Consider the following 23,355-nt stretch of genomic DNA (forward strand, 5'->3'; position numbering starts at 1 on the left):
GAGCAATTTTGTGATGAGAGGGGTATCAAGCGTCACAACTGATTGCCCTATACATGCCACCCCAAAATGGTATGGATGAGGACATGAATAAGACAATTCAAGAGAGTGAGTTAGCAATATGCTTAGCTAGGCAAGCTTACCACAACATTTTTGGACAGAGACAATTACTACTGCCATCTACTTAATAAATCAGTTCCCATATACTACTCTTGATTATTAGGTTACAGAGGATGTATGGTCTGAAAAACCTCCCCTCGTATGCTCATTTGTGTATATTTGGTTGTGAGGCTTTCTGCCATGTTTCCAAGGACAAGGGCAATAAGTTGGATCCTAAGTCAAACAAATCCATATTTCTTGGTTATGGTGATGCTAGTGAGATGGGCTATCACCAATGGGATTTGCAGGCTCAGAACGTTATTCATAGCCATAATGTTGTTTTCCATGAGGAGAAAATGCGTAAGCAGCCTGAGCATGTCATTGAAGTATGTAGGGTGATATTTCAGGAGGAACCTCTGGCTGTACAACCAGTTAGACAACATGCAACAATAGTTGATGCCCCAATGGCCCAAGTCCATGATGCTCCACAAGATGTATAGGCCCCACATCCAGTTTTGAGGTGGTCTACTAGAGATAAACGATAGTTTGTGTGGTTTGAGTCCTTTATGGATTACATTATGGTGACAAGTGCTAGTGAGCCTCTTACTTATGATGAGGCCATATGTAGAGGTGATAGTCACTCTTGGAAGAGGGTCATGCAGTCAGAGTATGACTCGTTGCATAAAAAATCATACGTGGGATTTGGTTCCTTTACCTAGTGGAGAGTATGCTTTGCCATACAAGTAGGTATACAAGTTGAGAAGTACCCTTGGACACTCCAAGCCAGGATACAAGGCCAAATTAGTTACTAAGGGCTTCAAGCAAGAACTTGATGAAGTCTTTTCTCTTGTTGTGAAGATGACTACCCTATGTTTGGTACTGGCTTTGGTTGCTTGGCTTGACTTGGATCTTTATCAGATGGATGTTTAGATGGCTTTTCTTCATGGGGGGGACTTGCATGATGAGATTTACGTGGAGCCTAAGGGCTTTGTAGAACTTGGCAAGGACCATCTAGTGTGTAGATTGAGAAAGAGCCTTTATGGCCTTAAGTAGGTACCTAGGGAATGGCACCACAAGTTTGATGCTTTTGTGTATTCATAGGGATATTCCCACAGTGATATGGATCCATGTTTATACACACATAGAAGCCTTGTGATGGCAACCTTATAATTTTGATCCTTTATGTGGACGATATGTTGATTGTTGGGAGTGATCATGATGAGTTGGATGCCTTGAAAGGTTAGCTCAAGAAGAGATTTGAGATGAAGGACATGGGGCATGCCTCACATATTCTTGGGATGCACATTGCATACAATCACTCTAAGGGGCTCCTCTAACTTATCATAGAAGGAGTACATCTAGAAGGTCTTTAGGTGGTTTCATTTTGGAGGATGTTAAGCCTATTGGATGTCCTTTACCTTCTCTTGTGAAGGTTAGTTAAGTCGATTGTCTGCAGTCTAATGAGCAAAAGGCCGAGATGGCCGAGATCCCTCATGCATCCACAATGAGTAGTTTGATGTATGCCATGACAACCACTCATCATCCTAACATAGCATTTGCAGTGTGAGTTGTGGCACATTATATGGCTACACCTGGTAGATGGCATTGGGATGCTATCGGGGCTGTCATGGAGTACCTGAAGGGGGGGCACAACATCTATGTGCATATGTTATGGTGGCCAGGATACATGAGCCATGGGTGACTCTGATTATGCAGGACATACAAACAATAGAAAGTCAATCTCTGGCTATGTCTTTACCTTTGTTGGAGGCGTTGTTTCTTTGATGTCTAGGGTGCAAAAATGCATAGTCCTATCCACTATAGAGGCAGAGTATGTTACAGCCCACTGAGGCTTGCAAGGAGACTCTCTGGTTAGGTCACCTAGTGGCAGACCTTGGCATTATTGATGTGGTCCCTACATTGCATTTAAAATCTATGAGTGTTATTCAATTGGCTAAGAATATGATCTTCCATGCGAAGATGAAGCACATTGAGGTGCATTACCACTTTGTTCAAGAGGTCATTGAGGATAAGTCAATTGACCAAAATCCTATAGATCTATTCACTAAAAGTCTCTTAGCAGAGTGTTTTGCCTTATGTATTAGGAAGTTGATGGACATTGGATGAGATGGCGTCTTTCCTCATCATGTTGTACTTATGTACATTTGTACTTTGTCACTTTTTTCTTGTTCTCTCCTCATTAAGGGCACATTCACCTTTAATGGAAGGTTGTTGGGAATAAAGGCGCATATGCCTACCTGCTCATGTATTAGTTGCATTGACAGTACCCACATACCTGCACACCTATACACTGCAGGTGGTGAGCATCCATCGCTATCACTTCATTCTTTATTCTTTCAATGACATTTGAATAAAGGAAAGACCGGTCACGTATTGTGACCGTTGGAGTTTCCACATCTTGTGTCTCTTTCTCTCTTGCTCTTGCTTCTTCCACCATAGCTCTTGCTTCCACTCTGTGCTTCCACTTCAAGGCTCACTCCCTTCAAGTATATGGTGGAAATAATGGTATAGGCAATGAGGCATATAACCTCCTCAATAATTCTTTGGACACAGTTAGGTGCAAGCTCACCAAACAATAGGCACAAAATGGCATTCACCATTGAATACGAGTGTTCGCTTACATAATCATGTCTTTCAACTTGACTAATGTGCCTATGCCACCTTTTAGTGACTCATGCGTACAATCTTCAAGGACATGTTATGAAAGTGGCTTGAGGTGTTTGTAGGCAATCTTTGCATTCAAACAATTTGGTATGAACACCTAGACAAAGTTTGACTAGTCTTTGAAAGATGGTAATAATATGGTCTCTCTCTAAACTCCTTAAAGTGCCAATTTGGGTTAAAAATAGTTGCATTTAGGGCACACCACCAAAGAATGAGAAGAATCCATATCAAGCTATGATGGATCCCAAAACCTTATTGTATACCCAAGGATACTATGCTAGAAATGTATATTTATGACTACCAATGGTTCAACAACTCATTCCATCTTGAGCTTATGCACATTCTTGAAAATGGTCCCCAAAAACCTTATTGTATACCCAAGGATACTATGCTAGAAATATGTTTTTATGGCTACCTAAGCTTTAGTATATTGTTTCATCTTGAGCTATATGCACATCCTTGACAATGGCTCAACGGTGTCCAAACTATCAACTACCATCCTATTTGATCACTAAATTTCAAGTTATAACCATCGAACCTAAAATGAGGAACTCTACTAAGCTAGAGATTATGCACATGAGAAATGAGCTTGCTGTGCAATCAATAAATACTTTGATTATTGCTACAAACTTTTGGAAAGTCAAGGTGATAGTTGAACTTCCACTTTCAATAAACTATAAGGGTATCCAATGTTTCTTTGGCCACACACAGAGTAATATCAGTGATTTGTGTTGAGCTATGCATTGATTGCTACACCTCTATACATTGTGTTTGAGTGGACCAAAGATTGTCAATGCACACATGAGACACACTAGAGAGCACAACATGGGCTTCCAGTTTAGGGCCACTCGAAAGAAAAATATTAGGACAATAGCTAAGCTCTTATGGAAGCAAGTGATTTCTCGATTTGATTGCCCCATCAATATAATGAGTGACCAGGGCATGCATTTTATCGACAAAGTAATTGCTCACTTGTTATACAGCTTCATGGTTCTTCAAAAAAAATCCTCACCCTATTGTCCTCACAAAAATTGCCAAGCCAGAGCAAGATATAGTATCTTGATTAATCTATTGATGAAAACAATCTCAACCTCTAGGAGTGACCATGACAATAAGCTCATGGCAAGCTTGTAGGCATATTGAGTTGCCTATAAAACCACAATATGATGAACCTCATTCAAGCTGGCTTATGAAACAGAAGGCATCCTTTTGGTTGAGTTCTTTGTCCCCGATCAATGAGTTGTAGTGCGAGAATGCTAGGAGACTAAGAAAGATTGGACCAAGCATCTGATAGAGTTCAAACAATTATCAAAAACTCAACTCTTAGCAACACATGCTTTACAATGTGAAAATACAAGTAGGAAGGCCTAGTTTAATAAGCATGTTGTGACCTTGTGTTGCTTTATTCCATCAAAGGCCACAAATAAGAGATGGAATTTAGATGTATTGCCCTTTCCACATGCCTCAATTTAGTAAAATGAGCAACAAGGAGCTTGAAACCCTGAAAAGCAAAGGGATCGGCTTTTTTTAAACATGAGTTATATCGAGAAATACTACCCACCTATACATCCACTACATGAACAACCCATGCTACTACCACCCATTGCTATTTGCGTAGTGAGCCTCACGAAAATATACCCAAACGATGAGAAAATAGTATCACCAACATATCTTAGGGTAAAGCTCATAGCAAAAAGACAGTATATTGGTAGTCTCTTCTAGCCCTGCAAGTGCTTACGGCTCCATTAATGGTCACTCTAGGTGGTCCTCAGTAGTTTGTACTGTTGGCATGGTGTATGAGGTACCAGGGTGCTCCTTGATATCAATAGCCGTACTTTGGAGGCTCAAAGAGGTGAATTTGGATATCTAAGGTGGTATTAATTAAAATGACACTAAATGGATGGGAAAATCAGATGTGCAAAACGCGAACATGTGAACTCAAATTTGAAGTAGGCGGTGCGACAAGAGAATGGAGGGGCCTAGCACTCACACAAGCATTAAGCCTAATGAGGCTATAAAAGGCGCTTACTTTCAGGTCTCACACAAAAGCGCACTGGCCCTTGGGTACCTTCCTCCTTTTGGCGAGGGAACATTCAACAATCTCACACACACGCACACAAACACAGACACAAAACGCAAGCACAGCGGGAGTAGCCCAAGCCAACAGAAACGAGCTACCATTACCCACCTCGCAGATACAGGATTCAAGCCTTCTGACATGTCTTCCATGCCTTCCTCTCCTTCGTTCGCCTGAAGGCGCAACAGGCTATGGACTATGAACGCTCTGATAGCAGCGGTATGCACCTTTTTGCTCCAGTGCTGGAATTTCTCCTTCTTCTTCCCTTTTCCTTTTTTGTTCTTTTGGCTTGAGAAGTGGCGGAGAATCTCCTCACGAAGTTAGGGTTCACCCTAGAGCTGTCGTCTCGCTAGCTGGTTCCCGTTCCAATGCGGCGAAATCAGGCTGATCCCGATTTCTTTTGGACAATATTTTAGGTTTTACTGCATGCTTGCGAAATTTGCTTGTCCCTTCATGTCAGAACGCACAATTATCTGCAGGGATTTTCAGAGCTTCTACTTGATACTCACATATAGAGAGGGCTCTGTCTGTTAGCTACGTGCTGTTCTTATGCCTGTTGCTGACAGGTGCAGGAAGACGCATATTGTGCAAACTAGGGTTTATTCTGTATGCGTGGATCAACTCTTCATTTGATGGAGAACTGAACTCCTCCTCGGAACAAAACACAGATTATGTGTGAGAGTTGTCCCTTTTCGCTGATTCAAGAATTCACACAGTTATGGGGGGATTTCGTATTTTTTGGGCAAATGCATAGGGATATGATAGTTGAAGAACGGCCGTGGAGCTGTAGGCATGTGAAGATTTCCAGCCTTCAGGAACTGAGTATGCTATGCAGCATACTTGCAGTTCATCCTATAAAACAAATAATCTCATATTTTTATTTACAATAGATATCAGCAGTGTGAAGTCCCTTTACTGGTCCTTTCTTGGCATGTCTGACAGTAGTTTTTGATATTTATGATATGTTAGACTTTTGCATCAATCTTTTCTAATGCTTAGAAGGTTTGGCTTTCAAGCCAGCATTTTCTATCACTCCATGTGTATCACGATCTTGCTAATTAACCACTTCTCACATGAAGTTGGATAATATTTTATCTCAACCATGATCTTATTCCCTTTGGTGCATGAAACTTGATCATATTGTGCTTTTGCGCGTAGTTTGTTTCTTGTTTGCTTCTTTATGTGTCTATGCATGTGTAAAACTAATGAACATATAAAATACAACACTTCAAAACATGCACATACACACATGGCTGTGGAGCTGTAGGCATGTGAAGATTTCCAGCCTTCAGGAATTGAGTATGCTATGCAGCATACTTGCAGTTCATCCTATAAAACAAATAATCTCATATTTCTATTTACAATAGATACCAGCAGTGTGAAATCCCTTTACTGGTCCTTTCTTGCCATGTCTAACAGCAGTTTTTGATATTTTTGCTATGTTAGACCTGTGCATCAATCTTTTTCCAATGCTTAGAAGGTTTGGCTTTCAAGCCAACATTTTCTATCACTCCATGTGTTTCATGATCTTGCTAATTAACCACTTCTCACATGAAGTTGGATAATATTTTATCTCAACCATGATCTTATTCCCTTTAGTGCATGAAACTTGATCTTATTGTGCTTCTGCACATAGTTTGTTTCTTGTTTGCTTCTTTATGTGTCTATGCATGTGTAAATACTAATGAACATATAAAATACAACACCTCAAAACATGCGCATGCACACATGTAGGTGTGTATGAGTAAGAATCTTAAGGAACACGCACGTACATGTACAAAGAATGAGGACATTAAAGTTCTGGCAAGTGGAAAAGAAGCTTGAAAGTGAGTCGTGATATTAGTAAGAGTTTGGGTTTATTTGGTGACTTCTAGGTAGTCCTTGCATATCGATAGGAACGAACGACAAATAAAGGTTTGAGACCTTGGTTGAGAGTTAGCTATCCTCACCACTAGTTGTCTCGGTTGAGATGTCCCCCTTCGGCTACAACTCAAGTGTGTTGATGGTGGTGCTTATTTGGGTGAAGGGAATATGTATATTGGCATCGTTGACTTGAACGGATGTTGAAGCTTAAAATCTACTCAATAATGGTAAATGGCTTAATAGTGATGATGGTGATTCCTTCCACAAGGAACATTGAGAGTCTTTACATTAGGGTGGAGAGCTTGAGGGAGTAGGGGGTAGAGAGCTTGAGAGGATAGAGTTTGAAAGTAGAGAGCTTATCGAGTTTGAAATTTGAAATTGAAATGAGAGGGAAAGAATCTATTGTATGAGAGAGAGAGAGAGAGAGAGAGAGAGAGAGAGAGAGAGAGAGAGAGAGAGAGAGAGAGAGAGAGAGAGAGAGAGATGTGTCTACATAAGGCCACAGACACAATCTAGACTACATTTGTCTAATCTCTTATCATCAATAAAGCAAGATGACAATAAAAGTAACAATAAAATAAGTGGCCTTTGAAAATAAATGTACAATGAGACAATGCTAGAGTAACAAGCATGTCTAGTGTTGAGATGAAATAGATGTTCTAATCTAAAATCCAACACTACTACTATGTTGGAGACTATAGGTTGTGGATGATCCGAAGGTTTGTGCATGATGTTAGCTATGATGTGGTCCCTAGCTGCTCAGTTGTTATGCTTGGTGGTGAGTCTTTTGTCAGAAGTGGAGCAGCGGTGGAAGCATAAACATGTGCTGAAATAAACTGCTGAAACACAAGACAAAAAGAGAAAAGAAAAGAACACGATACAGATGAGAACTCAGATGTATGCACGGGAAATGGAATCCATATATCTGAACACGAGACAGTCGCATACAACAGTGAATCACTGGCTGCGTGGGCACTGGCACTGGCTCCTCTCTCCACAGAGTCTGCAGATGGTGAAGATGAAGTGACTGACTGAGGAGGAGCCACTGAGTATAAATAGGCTGAAAAAGTGGGGAGCAATAATGCTGGTCGGACAACATTAATGCTGGCCGACTGGTGCATAAAATGTCCCACTGGCATAAAATGCCACACCAGAAAAATACCTAAAATACCTAATAAAAAAATGCCCAGCCCAGATCAAGCTCAGACTCACACATGAGCTGACAAATACTCTGCTAACACCCTCTCTCAGATCATGAGTGATCTGATACAATACAATGGTACAATGAAAAGGGATCAGAAACTATACAACATAGAACCACCAAGTAGAACCATGGATACCCAAGCAGTGGGTGATCAAGCCACCACCAAGGTGCCTCGGAGAAAACCTGATGTCGATGTCGATCGTACCAAACATCTGAAAATAGAGAAGATCATAGAATGTCTCTGTGTCCATCACCAATGTCTCGCAGGAGCATACAAGACCATCCTGTCAAAAATGCCGCTGAACATAGGTGACCATGGATTCCCCGCCTTTGGCCAGACCGCCAAAGTGTCCCCTCATGTGAGCTCCAGACGAAAGCCTCCTGCTCTCTGTCAGATAACCAGCTCAACATGAACCTGGATGTCAATCCCAGCTCCAGGATTTGATTCCGCCAGACTGAAGTCGATGCGTCAGGGACGTCCCTCTCTGGAACCTGTGCACCTGTATAAAAATATAGATGAGGCGCGGCTGCCCCATCTGAACACCCGCTCACACTCCCTCTCTGGCACAAGAGAGTCGTGAGGGATGACCTCATCATCACCACTAGAAAGCAGCCGAGGAAGGGTCACCAAGCACTTCCCGCGATCCGAAGAAGAGGATCCCTTCCGCGCCTTGGACTTCACCTTGGTCGGAGGATCGGAGTCGGAGTCTGATGAAGGAGAGGACTCATCGGTAGAGTCAGCATCCCGCTTCGTCTTCTGCTCCTTCGTCCTGGAAGCCGCTAACTTCTTGCAGTCCTTCCGCAAATGTCCCTTCTTGCCACAGTGGTAACACTGGGCCTTCGACTTCTTCTTCCCGTCACCCCTCTCTGAAGCTACATAAGCCTCATCTCCATAATGTGCCGGAAGCCGCCCCTGTAATCTCAAGGATGTCTCATGCTCAAGAAGCATCGAGGTCATATGTAACTTATCATCAGTGGAAGTGCACGGAGGAGCCATATGGAGAGGATAAGAAGAGAAGTAGAGAAGAGATGGAATTTAGAGAGGAAACACAGCCAAAACACAAGCACAGACTACAGAAAATGAGAGTTCACATGCAATATAACCCAAAATCTGATCAATAGAAGACAAAATCTGCTGCAGAAAGTCAAAAAATCAGTCAAAAACTGCCAAAAACAACAAAAACGGCCTGAATTAACAGTCACCCAGCCACGAGAGACGCTGAACCAGCAAAACGCAGGCTGTAAACTGGAGAAAAAACAGGTAGAAAACTGTCGCCAGCAGCTGCAGATGAAAAACGCAGGCAGTAGAGGGTGCGTAGGCAGCAGAGGGTGCGGAGGCAGTAGGCGATGGCAAAACTGCAAAAAACGCAGGCTGAAAACAGCCCCAAAACAGGTCGCCTGGCTGCGACAGCAGTCGTCTGATCAGCAGGGGTACAAAACAGTCCTGAAATCAGCAAGAAAACACAGCAGAAACACAAATCCTGAAAACTGATACCATGTCAGAAGTGGAGCAGCGGTGGAAGCATAAACATGTGCTGAAATAAACTGCTGAAACACAAGACAAAAAGAGAAAAGAAAAGAACACGATACAGATGAGAACTCAGATGTATGCACGGGAAATGGAATCCATATATCTGAACACGAGACAGTCGCATACAACAGTGAGTCACTGGCTGCGTGGGCACTGGCACTGGCTCCTCTCTCCACAGAGTCTGCAGATGGTGAAGATGAAGTGACTGACTGAGGAGGAGCCACTGAGTATAAATAGGCTGAAAAAGTGGGGAGCAATAATGTTGGTCGGACAACATTAATGCTGGCCGACTGGTGCATAAAATGTCCCACTGGCATAAAATGCCACACCAGAAAAATACCTAAAATACCTAATAAAAAAATGCCCAGCCCAGATCAAGCTCAGACTCACACATGAGCTGACAAATACTCTGCTAACATCTTTGGCGTCTTGTAATGATTGCTTTGATTTGACTGTAGTTACTAGTATTGCCTTGGTCATTGTTCTAGTAGATGGGTTGTCATGCTTGACAAAGTGAAATGGCTCTGTCTTATGTGACTTTGTGGTGTGGAATGGAGATGTTTGGCAAGGTGGTTTTGTCTTTGCTAGGCTAATTGTGTTTGTAGGATATGATCTATGGAAAGAGTCTGTCATTGCTGTTTGTGTGGACCCCTTTGGGTGAGATAGCCTCCTATCTTGTAGTAGTGTTGTATGGCACATTTGGAGCTCCAAGAGGAAGAGCCCTATGCATATTTAATGCTCGTACTCTATAACATGATTAAGATGTCCAAAGCCATCACGAAAGAGGTAGTGGCACCATCCCCATGTGCCATAGTATAATGTACATCTATATATGTAGTGCTCCTCTCTTAGGTTTTTGGTCACAAAGCTAGCATATCCTATCCTCCATTGGGGTGTTTTTCCATCTGTTTATCTAGTTTGGATGTTGTGGGAGAGATGGTAGTCCATGTATAATGGCTGAATAGTGGATCCATCATCAAAGAGGCACAATAAGTGACTCTAGAACTCCATCCTTAGTTTTAGAGGGAGTGGTGGGTGGTGTCAAAAAATGACTAACAGAAGGGTTTGATGCCATGTCCAAAAAATGACTAAGGGACCAAAGGGATACTAGGGTTTGTGGGAAGAAACACAATGTGTGTATGGCAAACACTGAGAGAGAAGAGAAACTCAAAAAACACAAAAGAACCCAGTGATGATGGACTGAATCATCCTATGAGGAGAAAAGCTGATACAACGAAGCGGAAGCTTAGAAGATGATTGCATTGTCTTGTTTGAATTAGGTGGTAGCACCTATGGGAATTTGCACAGTGAAGGGAGCGAAACACAATCCTTTGGGCAATGGGATATCAAAGTAATCACTAGAAGGTGAAGGACAATTGTGGAGGGAGTGAGCCACAGTCTGAGCCATAGTCCTTTGATGCTATCGAAGATGAGGAAGATGATCACTAGTTGTCAAGGGAGCAAAGCATAGTCCTTAGATACCAAGAAGTCGACAAGGTACCAAAACGTCAAATAGAAGATGATGTTAGAAGCTTGGGAGATGAAAATGCAAGGTGGGTGGATGTGTTAGCAGATATGTCAGCTCATGTGTGAGTCTGAGCTGCAGAGGCTTGGGCACATTATTTAGGTTATTTAGGCATTTTTATTGTGTCAATTTATGGTCATATTGGGCATTTATTGCTGGCCGATCTAACATATTTTATGGCATTATTTGTGCCTATTTATTCTAGGCTTCTTCTCCTTAGTTGGTCAATTCACCACTTGGAGGTCTCGTGGAGAGAGGAGCTGGTGCCGGTGCTCACGTAGCCAGTGACTCACTGTTGTATGCGACAGTCTTGCGTTTGATATATGGATTCCATTTCCCGAGCCGACATCTGAGTTCTCATCTGTATTGTGTTCTTTCTTTTCCTTTCTCTTTTGTCTTGTGTTTCAAGAGTTTATTGCAGCTTATGTTTACGCTTCCATTGCTGCACCACTTTTGACATGGTACCAAATTTCAGGATTTGTGCTCCTGCTGTGTTTTCTTGCTGATTTCAAGATTGTTTTCACCCTTGTTGATCAGGTGACTGTTGCTCCATACAGGCAGCCTGTTTTACCTGCGTTTTCTGCAGAGTTGCCATCGCCTACTATCTACAGCCCCTCTGCTGCTTGCATTTTCAGTTTTCAGGCTGCTGCGACAGTATTCCAGCCTGTTTGTGGCAGTACTCAGTCTGCGTTTTGGTGTTCCTGACTCCTTCCTGGCTGGTCGACTGTACTTTCAGGCCGTTTTTACTGTTTTTGGCAGTTTTTGACTGATTTGTTGATTTTTTGCAGCAGCCTTTTTCTTCTTTTAGTTAGATTTTGGGTTATACTGTATGTGAACTCTTGTTTTTTGCAATCTGTGCTCGTGTTTTGGGTGCGTTCCCTCTTCGAATACCTTCTTTTCTCAATCCTCTACAGATGGCTCCTCCATGCATATCCACTGATGATAAGTTACATAGATCTGATTATCTTACATGGAGTGCTGTGATGAAGGCTTGGTTTATACAACAATGGTTACAGGGGAGGCTTTCATCAGGTTCAGGTGAGGCTCTTGCAGCTTTAGATAGGGGTTCGAAGACGAAGAAGTCGAAGGCCCAGTGTTACCACTGTGGCAAGAAGGGCCACTTGTGGAAGGATTGCAAAGAGTTAGTGGCTTCTAGGAAGAAAAAGGAGTAGAAGACGAAGTGGGATGCGGACTCCTTCGACGAGTCATCATCTGCCTCAGATTCTGACTTAGATCCTCCGGCCACCGAGGCAAAGTCCAAGGCGCGGAAGGGGTTCTCTTCTTTGGATCGTGGAAAGGGCTTGGTGGCCCCTTCCTCAACTGCTTTCTAGTGGTGGTGATGAGGTCATCCCTCATGACTCTCTAGTGCCAGAGAGGTAGTGTGAGAGGGTGCTGAGATGGGGCAGCCACGCCTTATCTATATTTCTATACAGATGTACAGGATCCAGAGAGGGATGTTTCTAACGCATCAACCGAAGCTAGGCAGGTACAAATCCTAGAGCTAGAATTGACATCCAGGTTCATGATGGACTGGTTCTTTGATAGAGAGCAGGTGGCTTCGTTTGGAGCTCACATGAGGGGACACTTTAGTGGTTTGGCCAAAGGAGGGGATCCATGGTCACCTATGTGCTGTGGCATTGGGGACAAGATGGTCACGTGTGCTACATTAGTGACATTTTTGACAGACATTGAGAGCTACTATGATCTTCTCTGTTTTCTGGATCTGGTACAATCGACATCGACATTAGGTTCTCTTCGAGGCACCTTGGTGGTTGCTTGACCACCCATTGCTTGGGTATCCATGGTTCTTCTTGGTGGTTCTATGTTGTATGGTTTATGATTGATTCTCATTGTATCATTGTATTGTATCAAATCACCCATGATTTGAGAGAGGGTGTTAGCAGATATGTGAGCCCATGTGTGAGTTTGAGCTGCAGAGGCTTGGACACATTATTTAGGTTATTGAGGCATTTTTTATTGTGTCATTTTATGGTCATATTAGGCATTTATTGCTGGCCGACCAACATTAAATGTTGGCCGACCTTTCATATTTTATGGCATTATTTGTGTCTATTTATTCCGGGCTCCTCCTCAGTTGGTCAGTTCACCATGTGGAGGTCTCTTGGAGAGGGGAGCCATTGCCGTTGCCGATGCAGCTTGTGGCTCACTGTTGTATGCGACAGTCTCGTGTTTGATATATGGATTCCATTTCCCGGCATATATCTGAGTTCTCATTTGTATTGCGTTCTTTCTTTCCCTTTCTCTTTTGTCTTGTGTTTCAACAGTTTATTATAGCTTATGTTTATGCTTCCATTGTTGTACCACTTCTGACAGGATGAGCATCTTGATTGCAAAATGCAAGCAATTGGGGCTGCAGATATGACGCTAGTTGCCAAAAGGCAATCGCTAGGGAGAGGATGATGATGGTAGGGGCTAGGAGTTGATGCCATGGGTGAAGGAAGGCCTCTAGATCCAAAACATAGATGCCAACAAGACGCTAAGTTGATGGGAGCTAATGCCAATTGGTGGAGAGTCTTGAGATGTGACAAATGCAAATTGCAGGATGACGCTAGATGTTGAGGGTTGGTGTTTAGATGTGGAAAGCTGATGTATGATGTGGGAAGATGATGCCAGGGAAGGAGATGGTGGAAGAAGGCCACGAATTGTGATGTCCTATGGTAGGGGTATGGGCAGTGGAGTGGAGAGGGAAGAGTGTCGGAATGACGAAGGAAGAGGGATGAAGAACGATTAAAGTGGGGTGAAGAATGAATGAAGTGATGGCCTATTTATAGGCATAAGTTGTCTAGGGTGGCGCACCATTGTGTAGGCGCCCCCATTGAAAAAGTGACCAAAATGAGGACACCAACCCTTTTTGGGGCTGTCAGTGTGAAACCCTAACTGAAATGTGTAATCTGAAGTAGTGGTTTCTCAACACGTGGGTCCATGTTCTCGCTGTCTTTTTCTGGAGGATATTAGCTCTAACTATTTGATTGACTAAGAGAAAGTGCAAGGCAGTCAAGATTGTAATGATTAATCAAATGGTGGGAGATGGTCAATATCCGAACCATGTAGGTTCCTCATCCAGATAGACATTTGTGAAAACCAATAGTCCTTGCCCTTTGTTGCTAGTTGTCTAGATGAAGTCAATGCCAATCTATAGTATTCTTATTGTGTGAGCTCCCATAGTCAATGCCAAAAAGTCATTTCTCTGAAGAGTGCCTCTGTGACTTTAGGCACGGTTTTGAGCTTTGCTCAGACGACGGGTTGTGAAGTGGAGGGTTTACTCTGAATCACATATGCTATCATCACAATTGATGGCCTCTCCATGCTATCCTACTCTCTTTGTTTCAATTCGATCAATAAATGGGCTTAGGCGCCTATGGCAGAAGTTGTAGCCCCATACCTCTGCTCCATATAGTAGTATAGATGTGACTAGGGTGTCAAACAACCATATTTTGGTGCGAGGCTCCTAGAATTGTATGTGAGCACATTGACTCTCAAGTCCCCCTAGTGCTACATAGCCTCATGCCAAATGGGACTTTGCTGCCCCTCTCCACGAAAATCATGAGCCAAACAAGGTGACTCCTAGATAAACATACTCCCTCACATGCTCCACACTTCCTCCTCCAAATATGAATTGATACATGGATCTAGTCACTTGAAGTGTTGAAGACCATGGTTTTGGTCTTTTCCAGGTCTATTTTGAGGTCTCTATCTCTACAAAATGCATGCAAAGCATTTAGTTGGCATTGTAATCCGCCCAGAGAATCCAAAATGAGAACAATGTCATCTGCATATAGTGATATCGATGTTAGCGCCTTTGCTAGGTTGGAGTTGCAACTCCTCCTTGGATCACTGTAATCGAACACCTCATCTATATATAAACCAAGCAACATGGGTGAAAGAGGATATCCTTATTTCACTCCTATTGTACTATTAATCCTCTTTGATAGCCCCTAATGTGCTTGTATATGGCATGCCATTGTCTTGTATACTGCATAAATACTCCATTGTATAACTTGTGGTACTTCAATATCCTGGGGTTTGTGCATGATGCACAGAGAGGCATCGTACCAAATGCTTTGTGAAACTCCACAAAGCTGAAGTAGATCCTTTTGTCTCTGGTGGCTCAACGCCCTCGATAATGGCTTTGAGTGTGAGGATGTGGTTCAGTATGGTATATACATGTTTGAAATCTATTTGTCCTTGTGCTCTTTTGCCTTGCATCTCAGCCCACGCATTGAGTTTCTACTCTAGTGTGGATCCATATATCTTGGCCAATGTATGGCTGATCATGATGGTGCTATTATTGCGAGGGGTCAAAGGATCACCACTCTTAAAGAGTGGGATTATAGTATTGTCTGACCAGCTCATAGGGAAATCCTCACATACTGCTCTATTGAATATGCATGCTAGTATATCATGAGCATGTGAGAAATGTTTTTGGTTATCCTCATCTTGTGCCCTCCCATTCTCTAATCTATAAATCACATCTCTAACCATTTTCTAGGTGAAGGAAGACCATTGTGTTGGCCTATAGGCTTGTGGGGCTGCATGGGTGGTAGTCTTGGCACATCATTTAGCTGTTTTCCATAGTCAAGACAAACATCTAAATATGTAATTTGTATGAGGGGTTGTCTCTCATGAAACATCTTCCATGCACTCTTGTTATCCTGCCCAACATATATATGATCTATCCCTTCCTTTTTGTTGCCAAGTAGTCTCACTTTTTTCCACAAGGCATTTGAAGAGCTTCCTTGCTTGATGATATGTCTGAGTGCCTAGCTCCACTTCTCTTTGTAAGTGAGGTGAGTAATTCTATACTTTGTCATTGTATGAGTTATTGTGGGGAGCAATAGAGCACGTGGTTCTACATTAGGGCAAGATGTGTGGGAATGCATACATGGTTGATCTACGTGGGGCCTCTACTGTCAAAAGATGATGTACCAGCAAGACAATAGGGTTTGCGGGGAGGAACACGGAGTGAACTCGGTAAACACTGAGAAGACAAGAGGAGAAGAGAGAAGAAACTCTGATGAATGGAATGATGAAGATTTGAATCATGGAGTGAATGTGATACAAGGGAATAAGGGTGCCGTAGCACAAGAAAGATGATGAAGACAGGCACGAACCACGAACCGCAATGTCCTCGTGAAGAGGTGTGAGGGTAGTGGAGAGGTTGGAGAGAATAGGTGACAGACTAAATGAATCAGCCGTGAGGAACGAGTGACAGAGGTAGCTTATAAATAGGCAAGAGACTGTCTAGGGTGGCTCCTGGAGGGAGGGCGTCAGCTGTCTAGGGTGGCGCCCCACTGTGGGCGCCCAACACCTTTTTGGGGATGTCCACTGTGAAACCCTAAACGCAAAACGCGAAACCCTAAATGCAAAACATAGAACACGAAATCCCAAACGCAAAACACAGAACACAAACTGCATGTGAAGGGTTTCTCAACACCCCCACTTAGGCCCAAAAAGATGAAGAAGAGAAGAGTGAGGTGGAGATGGAATGCTATAGGCTGAAGAATATTCATGCAATAAATGGCACTTGGACAGTGTCCCTCGTGGGGAAATTGTTCATTTGTCCAAGTGCCCTAGTACAAAGATGATGAATTATGCAATGCATAGGAGGAATGTTGGACTTTGTGTGTTGCCGAGAACCATAAGGATATGTCTGTACTTGATCTCGGGAGTTGGCTCCATGTTGACCAAGTGACCAAGGGAAGAAGAAGAAGAGGAGGAGGAGAAGATGTAGAGGATTTCTAAGATCCAAGATTTCCACCCGAAAGGTAACGTGCAGTAAAGAACAGTAGATAGAGTGAACTGGAGAACTTGAAACTCAACTTCGGGAGAGAAGCCACTAGCTCCGTACATCTATGCAAGAAGGAATACGAAGGCCTTGTCACCAAGTTGTGGCTGAACCTCCAAGGCGTCGGTCTAGGTAGATCCTCAAGATCCTGGGTATCAATAGGTGAGATGACTGCTAGAAGGAAGCCACCCCATCCAAGGGTAGAAGAAGAAGGTAAAAGGCCTCCGCTAGGGTGTATGAAGGTGTGAGAGTGCGCAACGGAAGAAGAATACGAACACAGAGGAGAGGAGAGAGAAAGCAGGGAATGAAGGAAGAAAGTCTGCACTGACTGAGATGAATGCTGAATACACTGAAATGGACAGAGCAGTCCCTGCACGCAGCTCGGAACGTCAGTGAGGGCACCAGAACAGACTGGAGGCAATGGCAGCACCAATGCCGGAGCGGGAGACGACGGAGACAGTGCTGTACCTGCAGAATACAATGCTGGAATGACTGGGGGGCTGCTATATATAGCCCCCAGGCTAGTAAACTGGCCGACGTGCCAAATCTGGCCGACCTGGCCAGATTTGGCCGACCAGCCAGATCTGGCCGACTTTGGCCAGATCTGGCCGACCTGCCCAGAAAACTAGGCCGACTGCACAAAAACAGCCCAGTATGGGCTGTGTGTCTCCCGCAGGCTGTGGACTGATGAAAACAGCCACTAAAGGACTGACAGAGCTCCTCTGTCTCCTGTCAGACTCTGACATGAGCTCACAACTAGGAGATGACAGACTAAGAATGATAAAGAGCAGGCTAACACCCCCTCTCAGCTCCTGGGAGGGTCTGAAGACCCAAGAACCGCATGTGATGAAGCAAAGAAGCCTGAGGCAAAGGCTTCGTAAAGAGATCAGCTGCATTGGCCGCCGTAGGACAATAGACCACCACCAGCTCCGAATCCACGATCCGCTCTCGAACATAGTGATACTGAACCTCAATGTGCTTCGTGCAAGCATGAAACACCGGGTTCTTGGCCAGAGCAAGAGCACTCTGGTTATCCACGCGTAGCTCCGTAGGTCCGGTCTGGGAAAAGCCAATCTCCGCTAGTAAGCGACGGAGCCAAACTGCCTCCATAGCGGTCGAACATAGGGCCCGATACTCAGCCTCTGTAGAAGAAAGTGCCACAGTAGGCTGCTGCTTGCTGCTCCAAGAGACAGCACCGGATCCAAGGGTGAAAGCATAACCTGTAGTGGATCGTCTCGAATCCACATCACTTGCCCAATCAGAATCACTCCATCCAGAAAGGGTAATCCCATCTCCATACATGATCCTGAAGGATCGAGTCCCCTGTAAATAGCGAAGAACTCGCAAGGCTGCCTGCCAGTGATCCTGGGTAGGAGTCTTCATAAAAGAAGACAATAAAGCCACCGCAAAAGAGATATCCGGCCTAGTGTGAAGCAGCCAGATGAGAGAGCTGACAAGGCACCTGTAACGAGTGGCATCTGTAAGGGGAACCCCATCTGTCAAAAGCTTGGACTTTGGGTCCATGGGGCATGAGATAGGCCGACACACAGCCATATCAAACTCCGAAAGAAGCTCGGAGATGTACCTATGCTGCGAGATAAAAATGCCTTGTGCCATCTGATAGATATCCAAGCCTAGAAAGAAGTGAAGGATCCCTAGATCCGTCATGTCAAACTCCTGCTGAAGAATGGACCGAGTATGCTCCACCTGCTGAGTGTCGCTCCCTGTAATGATAAGATCATCCACATACAAGATAAGGAACACAGAAAGAGAATCCACAACCCGCAAGTAGAGATTGGGATCATAAGCGGAGCGCGCAAAGTCACTCTGTAGAAAGAAGCGGTCAATCCGCTGGTACCAAGCACGAGGAGCCTGCTTCAGGCCATAAAGAGCCTTCCGCAGCCTGTAGACATGGTCCTCCTTCCCTTGCACAAGAAAACCAGGAGGCTGTGAAACATAAATCTCCTCCTCAAGAACGCCTTTCAGAAAAGCAGACTTGACGTCCATTTGATAAACAGGCCAACGGTGGTGAGCAGCAAGAGCCAAAAGAACTCGAATGGTGGACATCTTGGCTGTAGAAGCAAAAGTCTCGAAGTAATCCAAACCTGTGCGTTGTGCAAAACGCTTGGCAACAAGCCTAGCCTTATGCTTGTCCAAGGAGCCATCTGCAAGATACTTGGTCTTAAAGACCCATTTCACACCTATCACCTTCCGTTTCGCGGGACGCGGGACAAGTTCCCAAGTATGGTTTCGCTCGATGGAATCGAGCTCGGCCAGCATAGCCTGTCTCCAAATATCCTGTGCAAGAGCCTCCTTCACAGTGGAAGGCTCGGAATCCTGAAGAATCTGTGACATAAGAGCATAGTTCACACATAATGAACTATCCCGCTGGGCCTGTAAACGTGCTGAGCGACGTGGACCTGTAGAAGAAGCAGGAAAGTGAGTAACACCTGAATCCTGTATGAGCCGGCGATACCATAAAGGAATCCTGAGAGACTCCTGCTGCTGTGAGGGAGACCGGGTGGTCTCCGGAACCTGCAAAGCACCCAAATCGGAGAGGGACTCCCCCTCACCGAATGAAGGTAGATCCTCCGCATCAGAAGAAGGCTGTATATCCCGTGAAGATCCCGAAGTGGAGGTGGAAGAGCTCGTAGAAGACGGAGTCACATCCACCAAAGGGGAAAGGGAAGCTGAAGGAGGAGGAATAGGGGGGGGGGGTGCTAAGGGGTATCCTGGAAGGAAGAGAAGGTGGGGGGGGGGGTCCGTTGATGACGAAGAAACATCTGTAATGGAACCATCAATCGGATCCTCAGAGGTCGAAGCCTCATCAAAGATCACATCCCTGCTCACCTCAACCTTCCGCGTCATCGGATTGTAGAGCCGATATCCCTTCGTGGTCGTGCTATAACCCACGAAGATAAGCTTTCGCGACTTAGAGTCGAACTTCGTCTTCCTCTTCTTCTTGTCCACATGGACAAAAGCATCGCACCCAAAGATGCGAAAATGGGACACGGAAGGCTTCTTGCCAAAGAAAGCCTCGTAAGGAGTCATGTCCTGTAAAGCCGAAGTCGGAGACCGGTTGCGAATATGCACCGCTGTAGCCACCGCCTCACCCCAAAGGAAATGAGGAAGACTCCTATGCTCCAGCATAGATCGGGCCATCTCCACCATGGTCTGATTCGCACGCTCCACCACACCATTCTCTGATGGTGTGTTCGGATGGGAATACTCCACCCGAATACCATGATCCCTGCAAAACTGAGAGAAAAGGTGAGAAGTGAACTCGCCACCATGATCAGCTCGAACGCCATGAACCTTGGAAGTTGTTTGAGTCTCCACAAACACCTGCCACTCACAGAAACGGGAGTACGCCTCGCTCTTGTACTCCAAGAAATAAAGCCACATATAACGACTAAAGTCGTCCACAATCAACATCAAATACCTGGCCTTCCCAAGGGAGGCCGTGCCCATAGGTCCGCAAAGGTCGGTGTGAACCAACTCAAGTGGAGAAGTAGCCCTCCTAGAAGCAACCTGAGGGTGAGGCTGCCTGTGCTGCTTGCCCCTCAAGCATCTAGGGCACAAAGTGTGAAGAGGAGGGAAATCAGGAAGTCCCTCCACCATCTTTCTCCTAGAAGCCCGCCGAAGAGAATTGAGGTTCAAATGACCATACCGAGCATGTCAAAGCAGCCCAAGCTCATGGGAAGTCCTTGCAGCCAAGGCTGTGAGCGTATAAAGCCCACCCTCCTGTGTACCTCTCCAAAGAGCATCACCTGTAGAAGCATCCTCCACTGTGACTGCATCCTGTGTAAAAATGACTCGGGTACCTAGTTGAGTAAGGCCATGCACAGATAATAGGTTAAAACCCAAATCAGGAACATAGAGAACTTTGGCGGAGGAAGACCGCCTGTCAGAAAACATAGGTAAAGTCCCCACGCCTCGAACAGGGACTGTAGAGTTGTCACCAATGGTGACTGTACCCCCTCTGGAACGAAGATCCTGAAGCCAATCCTGATGGAAGGTCATATGTGAAGATGCTCCACTGTCGACGAGCCAAGGCTTCTCATGTGTGGTAGAAGCTAGGGCTGTATCCTCCTCAACAAAGACATGCACAAACGCAGATTCTGTTGTGGCTGGGGCCGCCTTCGAGTCCTTCTCCTTAGGCTTTAAATGGGGATACTTCTGCCAACACTTCTCCTCGGGATGAGTGCCCTTCCCACAATGGGGACATTTGGGCTGCTTCTCCTTCGCATCCTTCTTGTCCGCCTCCTTCTTGTCCTTGGCCTTCTCCTTCTTTTGTTTCTTCTTCTTGCCGCCACCTGTGCCGGCCGTAAATGCCTTGGTGGAGCCACTGGCTCCCACCTCTTTGAGTCGCTCATCATGCTCCAAGACAAGCGGGGAAAGCTTCTCCCATAGGAGTGTCTCACGGGTCCTCGAGGTGATGAGGCTGGCATAGAAGACATCATAACGGGGTGATGGCAGCTGAGTCAACAGAATCATCGCCATATCCTCAGACGATATCATACGACCAAGAGAGGCTAACTCGCCTCGCATATCCTCCATCTTCGTGATGTGCTCCTTCATGGAAGGAGAATCATCAAGACTGAGCATCCGCAACTTCTTCTCCAAGGAAATCTTGTGGGCAAATGTCTTGTGCTGATACAAAGATGCAAGCTTCTTCCATACTTCCGCCGCGGTTTGTAACCTGTGAACATGTACAAGAACGGAATCATGGAGACTCATAAAAAGAAAGGAACGGGCTCGAGAGTTGAGTCTATCCCATAAGGCTGCACGGTCCATAGAGGTGCCATCGGACGAATCCATGGGGGGACGGTCGATGGGTGAAGAAACAAGCTCCCAAAGGTCAAATGTATCTAGGATGTAGGCCACCTTGCATGACCAGAGGGAGTAGTTGGAACCATCCAACTTATCTTCCTTCGGAAAGGAAGGGAGAATCGGCACTTGAATAGAGGGAATCAAGGAAGGCATCCGCACATCTGAAGCAGTCTTCACGGAAGAGACCTTCGCGGTAGATGGAACCCTCTGAGATGCATGGACTGAAGAAGGACGAGTGCGAGGAGGTTCTTCCCGACGTCGAACCTCATGATAATCCCGCCTCCGCTCAGAGGAATGATGAGAAAGAAGTTCATCCTCTGAGTCATCAAAGCCTGAAAACTGGTAAGACATCTTCCAATCTGCAAAATACCAAAAAAAATTGTGCCGATGTCGAAATATGACCAGCAATGTGGTCACCAACCACCAAGACGCAGGCTGAGAATGCCTACAAACACCTGGATCTGCAAAACGCAAAGATAACTGATGACGATCACCAGAAAAGAGACCACCAGCACCAGGAAACAGCCAGGAAAGAAGTCGCCAGCAGGAAATGTGCCGCCTGGAGTGGAAGCGACCAGCAGAACAGCAAAACGCAGCGTGTAGATGAGTCGCCCAGCAGAAGGAGGGACAGCCTGGTGGAAAGCGCAGGGTGGTTGCGTCGCTGGATGACGTGGCAGCCTCTGTAGACAGCGTGGACAGAAAACACAGGCTGAAAAGCCTCCAGAAGAAGTCGCCTGGCAGTTGTTGATCAGATGGCAGCAGCAGTAAGGTATCTCACTCCCGAGGGTATGTCCTCCGTGCTCTCAATCAGGCGATGATACCATGTAAGAGTGCGCAACGGAAGAAGAATATGAACACAAAGGAGAGGAGAGAGAAAGCAGGGAATGAAGGAAGAAAGTCTGCATTGACTGAGATGAATGCTGAATACACTGAAATGGACAGAGCAGTCCCTGCACGCAGCCCGGAGTGTCAGTGAGGGCACCAGAACAGACTGGAGGCAATGGCAGCACCAATGCCGGAGCGGGAGACGATGGAGACAGTGCTGTACCTGCAGAATACAATGCTGGAATGACTGGGGGGGCTGCTATATATAGCCCCCAGGCCAGTAAACTGGCCGACCTGGCCAGATTTGGCCGACCAGCCAGATCTGGCCGACTTTCCAAATCTGGCCGACCTGCCCAGAAAACTAGGCCGACTGCACAAAAACAGCCCAGTATGGGCTGTGTGTCTCCCGCAGGCTGTGGACTGATGAAAACAGCCACTAAAGGACTGATAGAGCTCCTCTGTCTCCTGTCAGACTCTGACAGGAGCTCACAACCAGGAGATGACAGACTGAGAATGATAAAGAGCAGGCTAACAGAAGGATTGAGCGGTGGGTGGGGACTCCTTTGAAACTAGAGGCATAGGAGCCCCCTTTGAAGTCGCAGTAGATGTAGATGTCCCGTCTCAGAGGGCAAGGAAAGATCATCCCCCTTTGAATCCCCCTCTGAGGTAGATAGGGAATCCAAAAACTCATGGATCATGAACTATGAAATGTCTGAGGATGAAGAAAGTGTTGCCAGTCGTGTTGAAGGAGGTATCTGGGTGGTGAAGAATGCCCAGAGGTGGCCTCTTGAACTTGAGTAGGTGAGGGTGAAGGGTGGGGCTTAGATTGAGAAATGAGTGGGTAACAGTTGCTGCTTCTCAATGGAGTGGACACTGGGTTGGGAAGCCGAAGAAGAGGAAGGAGTTGAGC

The 23,355-nt window shown here is 45.3% G+C and overlaps 1 protein-coding gene across 2 annotated transcripts in view; it reads left to right on the plus strand.

Moving 5' to 3' along the window:
* Window positions 1–4,826: 4,826 nt before the first annotated feature.
* LOC148013753 (protein EMSY-LIKE 3-like) overlaps window positions 4,827–23,355 on the plus strand; it is a 114,747-nt gene continuing 96,218 nt past the window's right edge. For both annotated transcript variants that reach the window (XM_087668591.1, XM_087668592.1), the window contains exon 1: window positions 4,827–5,077. In XM_087668591.1, coding sequence (XP_087524717.1) covers window positions 5,050–5,077 — 28 coding nt within the window. In that variant the 5' untranslated portion in view covers window positions 4,827–5,049. The remainder of the gene's footprint in view (window positions 5,078–23,355) is intronic.

Source organism: Lygodium microphyllum, chromosome 26 (assembly GCF_053477565.2).
Source record: "Lygodium microphyllum isolate KBCC chromosome 26, Lygodium_microphyllum_v1.1.10, whole genome shotgun sequence".
Classification (NCBI taxonomy): Eukaryota; Viridiplantae; Streptophyta; class Polypodiopsida; order Schizaeales; family Lygodiaceae; genus Lygodium; species Lygodium microphyllum.